At 28.4% G+C, this 7,733-nt stretch overlaps 1 protein-coding gene across 34 annotated transcripts in view; it reads right to left on the reverse strand.

Moving 5' to 3' along the window:
• LOC107455746 (zonadhesin) overlaps positions 1 to 7,733 on the reverse strand; it is a 346,128-nt gene that overhangs the window by 290,752 nt on the left and 47,643 nt on the right. For 22 of the 34 annotated variants that reach the window (XM_071181146.1, XM_071181200.1, XM_071181194.1 and 19 more), the window contains 4 exons: positions 6,330 to 6,527; positions 4,429 to 4,626; positions 3,641 to 3,823; positions 2,646 to 2,834 (listed from right to left, as the gene is read on the reverse strand). In XM_071181146.1, coding sequence (XP_071037247.1) covers positions 2,646 to 2,834; positions 3,641 to 3,823; positions 4,429 to 4,626; positions 6,330 to 6,527 — 768 coding nt within the window. The remainder of the gene's footprint in view (positions 1 to 2,645; positions 2,835 to 3,640; positions 3,824 to 4,428; positions 4,627 to 6,329; positions 6,528 to 7,733) is intronic. The other 12 variants (XM_071181239.1, XM_071181229.1, XM_071181236.1 and 9 more) reach the window with 4 other exon arrangements.

Raw genomic sequence — 7,733 nt, forward strand, 5'->3', positions numbered from 1 at the left:
ATATATATATATATATATAAGCATATATTGTCAAAACATTTATACAAAAATAAAAAAAATAATTAAACTTTAAAAAAAAAAAAAGCGTTTTGAAAAGGATAAAATAATATGGTTGGCAAGTTTAAAATTTTAAGTAAAAGAAATTAAATTAATTAAAAGTAATTACTTAAAAGTAATTAAAAGAAAACTAATTATCAAAGTAACAAAAATGTTTAAACAATGCTAAAATCTGAATTAAACATTTTAACTTGCCTATTTTTTTATTTTTTATAATTAGGTTTATACAGATACTTTGGTTACATAACATAATCTTGTAGCTATCCACATAACATTGCGGCGAAAAATAATGATAATTAATTACATGCAACGGTCATGCTAAATTCATAATAAGTAAACATCCATTTGTTTAATTGTTGATCAAATTACAAAATGTTATCAAGAAAAGACATAATGGCATTTCAAGTTGATAGATATGTTTAAATTTTGATCTTGAAATTAATACAAAAATTTATTCACTGAAGAAAATTATCTTATTATCTTATTCAAGCAATCTCAAGAAGGAATTCAATGTAGACAATAAAATACTTAATTTTATTCAAAGTAAATTTTTTTCGGATTAGTATTTCCTTAAAAGAATTTAAACGTTATGAATTTTTATAGGATGAATATATAAAGTTTTTAGTGACTACTTTATCAATGAATAAAGGATTAAAATAATTTTTTGGTTGAATGTGATCCCTAAATAGAAACAATCGCCTTATTTGTCTTCTAATAGCTTCAAAGCTCAACTGAATAAAATACTGAATAAAATCAAAATAATTAAGATTTTTTTCACAAAGCTTTTTTTCTTTGATGCATCAAAAATACCATTATTCACAGTATACAGAAAATAAAAAGCATCTTAAATAAAATGTCAAAAAGCAAATTAAATTTATCTTTGTTTAAACTTACTTTTGCGAGGTACTATTGAACATGAATGGCATATCATGTCATCCCAAGGTTCTGTTAGTTTCACGTGCCATTACTTAAGACGTATGAAAAAGCAACTTGTATATATTTTTTAATTCCACAAAGTTTTAAAATAAAAAAAAAACTAGCTAACTATCATTTTCTTAACAAAGTCCGATATATAAATCACTTCAGATAAATCACTTGAAAACGTATCAACTGTAGCCAGACATGAATCCTATTAATACTATACTTTAAGACTAACATTCTTTTTAAAAAAATTTTCGAATTGTTCATATATTAACCTGCATTTTCGAAATTAATATATTTAACAAGGAGTTCTACATGGTGGGTATTTTTTGTACTTTCCAACAAAGTCCCCCAAGGATATATTAAAATTTAAAGAAACAATTTCCACTAAATTAAAAAAGAGGAAATTCGATTCTATTTCTTACAATTGACATCATAGTACTATATACGAAAACTGCATTTGTAATGCTTCTTTTGTGTCATTATTATGAAGCAACGCTAATGATGAGGGAAAAACTTAAAGACGTTAATAATTTAATAATTTTAATTCTTTACTCGTGCCAAAAAAGAGATATAAAAAAAATAGTTCACCCTAATATTACGTTATTCAAACTAGTAGCTACTTTTGTTATCGAAGGGGTAAGTATAGTTAGTCTATGGAAAAAAATCTCCTCACCACAAAGTCTAAGGCCGTCTGCTATTGTGGAAACAAGAAATAACGTATTTCAAAGAAAAGGAGCTTCGCTCTTCCTACTCTCTTTCTCACATCAATCCGAGTCAAAATCTGTCCTAAACATTGACACAACACCTTTACTTGAAAAAGTTAAACCATAGTCCCTGTCACTGCTCCAGACGAATGGCGAGGGGAGTTCTTTTCATAAACAGACTATAGATAAGGGATGAATAAAGGGGGTTAAGTTAATTGTATTGTGGTTTTAATATAATATAGATATGAGTTGAACTGGTGTATTAAACTGAGTGTAAGGAAGTTTGAATGACTTTCATGAAGGATATTTTTTAAGCTATTGTGGACTAAAAGCCTAATATTTTCTTCTCGTTGCACGTTATTTTATTCATTTATTATCCCTTAGATTATAATAATTTTCTCTGTTTTCAATTAAATCCTTTATTTATTTTTACTTTACTTCTAGATTTAAATTAAGATGATCTTAGGCAATTAGAGAAATTTATCTGCACTAAACATCACAAGGTGTTTATTTCAAGAAAAATGAGCAATAACCATAAAAATTAGTTATTACTCTACTTATCAAGTATAATTGCTTACAGACAAAGGAAAAAGCTATTCATTCATTACATCCTAATATTAATAGTCTTTATACTCTCTAAAATAATCTAGCGATCGAGATTTACACGTGGCTACTCAGCCAAAAATTTGTATTAGATACTTCCAAAAATTAAACTAAAGGTCTGTGCCATCTTGAAGGGACTGCTATGACGGATTTTCTTACTCGGCATGATAATACTTACTTAAAGTATATTTGTCTGAACAATTGCGAATAGTAGTTTTAAATAATTTATCACTGTTGGCCTGTGCCAATAAGAGCGTTGCAGTCGTCTCAATTAGCAATCCACATTTTTCTTTCTGTGTTGCTCTCTCACTTCCATGCCTTCAAGGACTGGCATATGGAAGAAATGCTTTCACTTACTCTTCGGGCATTGTTCTGGTTCCACGCATTCACCGTCTTTGTTCATTACAAACCCTTCTTTGCAAAAACAACCAGGGAAGCAATCAGTGGTGCAGAAAGCTTCTAATGAGTGATGTGTCATGCAAGTTCGCTTGCATATTGGCATGCACTCGTAAAACTCTTGGTTTATATCACAGTTTGGGACGTGTTCTAGGTCGAATGGAATAAAAATGTGTGTATTTCTTACTATTAATAAAATTATAGTATGAGAATATTAAGTCACTAAAAATTTAGTTAACTATTTAAATTTTCTCATGCTAAATATACAAACAACTGTTTTAAAGATTGCATATTAGATAATTTTTTATTACTTTTATACCTTAAAAGGAAAAAAAATCATATTAATTTTAAACTGACATATTTAAATATTTTTTTCAGGAAAACGTTTTGGATTAAAATATTATTTAAACAATTAAACAAAATAAAAAGTTTAACAAAATGATTTCTGAATAAATGTTCTCCCCTTAGATGATTTTATTCGAATTTAATTAATTCTTATAATTTTATAGTTATATAAATATTATTTTCATATTTACAATTAATATAAAATGTTCCAATTACGTTGAAAAAAGGTTAAAAAAATTTATATGACTACGAAAAAAGTTTTATGTTTCAAAAAGAATAAACAAATGTTTATAATATTCACTCTAAATACCAAAAATTGCAATATATTACGAAATGGAGAAAAAAAAAAGATTAATTTTTTTGTTGCATTCTTTTAGATTTTCACTCCATTTACTAATTGGGATTTAAAATTTATGAATTTTTTCATAAATATTATAACTTACGAACAAGCCGGATTTTCCATTTAAACGAAAATAAAATAGTTGATGTATACATTAAATATTTAAAATTTAGAGGAGAGAACACTAACGATAACTTACTACATTAATATTTTCCTCTAAAAGAATTTTAAACTTTAAACCCTAATGTATTTTTGGAATTGAAATACGTACTATTGCAATTTTCTGGTTTAATACAGTTATTTTGATAATCCCTGACGAGACCATCTTTGCAGAAACAGCCGGGTTTGCAGGGTTTTGGGCATTTTAACAGATGCTTGAAATGTACAGTCGAGCATGTCGCTTCGCAAGGGAATCCACAAGACTTAAATTCTTCTCCTTCATGTGAACAACTCTCTATAAATGAAGTAAATTCTAACCAAATATCAAACCAAAATATACTTTAAATAAAAATTGAGAAATGCTTTCTTATAAAATTTAATATCTGTGATTTACTAAATCTTGTTTTACGAAAACAACACAACACTTTCAAGAAATCTGCAGAAGATTAAATTTTGAATTGTTCCTCTAAATTTTTACGTTAAAAAGTTAAAAGCGAGTTTGCTTACGTAAAATTGCGGTGATACAGAAAAAGTGTGAGCTGCCCCGATAAAAATTGCAATATGTTTCTTAATGCACAATACCTCTGTCACTGTATAGTTATACTAAATAATAGCTCTTTTAAAACTAGTCAATAACTGAGATATGCATATCTTCCCAGTTTCACTGTAGGGTTTGTAAACTCGAAGGATAAGTAGCTTACCTTCATATTTTATTTCAAATTTATTTCTGATTTTAAAATATAGTATTAAAATAACTAATAAATAATCAGGTAGTAGAATCTGCACTAAATTATTTTATGTTTCAACAAAGCATTTAAAGGTAGTAATTCATTATTTATTCTAAAAACGTAAAAAATTAAAAGTATAAAATTAAAGAAAAAAAATATAAAACATAATCACCAGGTTTTTTGTCACATTTTTCTGGTCTAACGCATTTGCCATCTTTCCTTCTGACGAATCCCTTCTTGCATCCACATCCTTGTTTACAATAAAGAGGACATGCAACATTTTTCTGGTTATAATTTTCGCAAGTATTCTTACACGTAGGTACGCAATCGTAATATTCTTCATTTATTCCACATTTTTGAATCGGTGGAACTGGAAAATAAAATCTTATTTTAAAATACGACCTCTTCTTTAATTGTTATTTGAAACCATTAATAACTTTTGCAGCCGTATAAAGAAATTTACTTTTGAAAAAAAATCATTGCAATTTTAAATACTGTAACAATAACAACATCGTAATAATTTCAGTTTTAACTAAAAAAAGATGGTTTTATAACGACAGAAAAGTATTTAAATCTACCATTTATTGACATTGCCAGAAATAATATTACAGTTGTATTTATAAACATTATGATAAAAGTGTTGGCCAAATTAGTGTATCAAATTTAAAAAAAATAGCCAATTTGTATTTAATTGTTAAAAATAAATTGTAGATAATTTGAAACATTTGAGAAAAAGAAACTTTCAATAATCAACTAACCTAAAATTTAGAATGTTAATAGTATACTCGTATTATATTGATACATTAACATCGCAACCTATTCTTTAATATGCATAATGTTTAAAATGCATAGCATCTTAAAACTACCTATACGAGATTCGGCATAATTATCGTTATTTTTATTAATATTCATCCACTCTATAAATACCATAATCTACTCTTCTGCTTAGTTATCGGTTTTTATTAATAATCATTAACTCGATAAATACCATCATCTACTGTTCAGCTAAAATATTGTTGTTTTTATTAATATCTATTCACTCTATAAATTCAATGATCAGATTAATTACCTTGATTAGATTAATTGACTATTCGGATTAATTACCGTTGTTTTTATAAATATTCATCCCCTCTATTAATACCAATATCTGCTCTTCAGTTTAATTATTGTTGTTTTTATTAATATTCATCAACTCTATAACAATATTTCATCATTTTATGATTTACGAGGAGCATCCAGAAAGTAAGTTTCCCGAATTTTTTTAAAAAAAAGAACTCACACTTTCATGATCATATTTATTGGCAACAAGTAATGTTTAAGCTTTTTTTCAACATAGCCACCACCAGAATTGAGACACTTGTCGTTTCGTGGCATCAACTTTTGTATCCCTCTGTCATAGAACACTGCTGCCTGTGAATGGAACCAGCGTGGGACAGACGGCTACCGTTACCCGTTACTGTGAAACACTCCGGAAATTGTGACTTGCCATTCAGAACAAGATTCGTGGAATGTGTACTGCAGGTGTTGCGCTCCTCCATGACAATGCTTCCTCACATACGGCATGACGCACAGCAGCTGTTTTGACGGAATTTGGCTGGGAGTTGTTTGATCATCCACCCTACAGTCCTGATATTGCTCCCAGCGATTTTCACATTCTCTTGCACCTCAAGAAATTCCTATTCTCCGGTGAGCGTTTTGGCAACGATGAAGAACAGAAAACGTCTGTCACATTAACAGACGGCAGAATTTTACGACAGAGGGATACAAAAGTTGATTCCACGATACGGCAAGTTCCTCAATTCTAGTGGTGGCTATGCTGAAAAGTAGCTGAAACATTGCTGTACTTATTGCCAATAAACATGTTCCTGAAAGTGTGAGTTCTTTTCTTTTTTTTTTATAAATTAGGGAAACTTACTTTCTGGATGGGCCTCGTATTTTCAGCAACTCAAGCAAAAATAAAATTTTATAATAACAGTGCACGATAACTGATTCAATTTGGATAGCGTCTAATTATGTTAATAAGTCGCAAAAGCACAGTTATTAAATCCCATAATGTTATTTAGTCACATATACCTGGAGTGTTGTCACATTTCTCAGGTGTGACACATTTTCCATCCTTTCGCTTAACAAGTCCAGCTCTGCATGCGCATCCTTTGATGCAAATACGAGGACAGATTGGGTTTTCTGCCTGGTAGTTCTCACAAGTGTTTTTACAAGTTGGTATACATTCATAATGTTCTTCACCTTTTTTACATTCCTGATTTGGAAGAGCTGTGTAAAAAATTAAATGTAAAAGGTAATTAAGCAGTGCAGTGCGTATAATAGTAAAGAAAAGTAAGACACCTTAGGAAAAATATTAAAAAAATTATTTTTCATTCTGTTTTAAAATTTGACCTGATTTGATATACTATTGTTTCAAGTAATATTTATTTCAATCCATTAGTTCATTTAAAGAAAATGTAGCTTTTATAATAATAACAATAACAATAGACTTAACAATCTCTAAATATGTCCCGTATAAAAATGTTAGGGGCACTGGCAATCTCGATCACAGATTTTAAATCTAACATGTGCGAGTTAATATCATGCATTATATTAATGTATACTGTATTGTACAGTCCGCAAAAAAAAAAAGATATCACCCTGAATAACTTTCGTTCTAAAAGTGTCAATCTTAATGGTTCCGAGGGGTGACCTCAAATATGCTAATTAATTAGTGTTAATTATTAATTAAGTTACGAAATCAGACACAAAAACGCACTTTCTCTAAATAAACATATAATTTTTTTTACAATTTTGGAATCCAGACACCTGAATTAGGGGGGGTAGACAAAATTTTGAAAAAATTGGGTCACAATAAAGGTTTATATATTTGGCGATAATTCAGAAAATCGCCAAAAAATGTCGCCAACGCAAATTAATATTTTAAGGTAACCCATTGACTAATTCAAAAGAAGCAGACTTAATTTCACTAGGTTGCTAAGCAACCAATTTCTGACTGTAAAAATTTTTTTAAAATAATGCTCTGTGATTGCTCGGAGAGGTTTAATAGAAATATCTCAAAGTTAATAGAAAATATCTCAAAGTTTCTAGAATATAGACAATTTTTAAGCTAATATCTGTCCAAAAAAGCAAAATTTTTTTTATTTTAATCTCCTTTGAAAAGAAAATTTGAATCGATTTATAAATTATTTATGATTTTCTAAGTTTTTAGAATTTAAATACATGAACTTTTTATCTGATATTATTTAGATTATGTTGTTTTTGTTATAAAAATTCGAGGATTTCATACTAAAATCAAATTAACATAACTTATTATGGCTATATACAAAATTTTAGGGATAATCATTTTTACAGCTTTAATCGAGTGTTCTAGGCAAGAAAGTTTGAAGAAAAAAAAGTGCTTGAAAAATAAAATGTATATTGTATAGTAATTCTAATGCGCATTCACAAGGTTTTCTATAATTTACGATATTT

Source organism: Parasteatoda tepidariorum, chromosome 1, assembly GCF_043381705.1.
Source record: "Parasteatoda tepidariorum isolate YZ-2023 chromosome 1, CAS_Ptep_4.0, whole genome shotgun sequence".
NCBI lineage: Eukaryota > Metazoa > Arthropoda > Arachnida > Araneae > Theridiidae > Parasteatoda > Parasteatoda tepidariorum.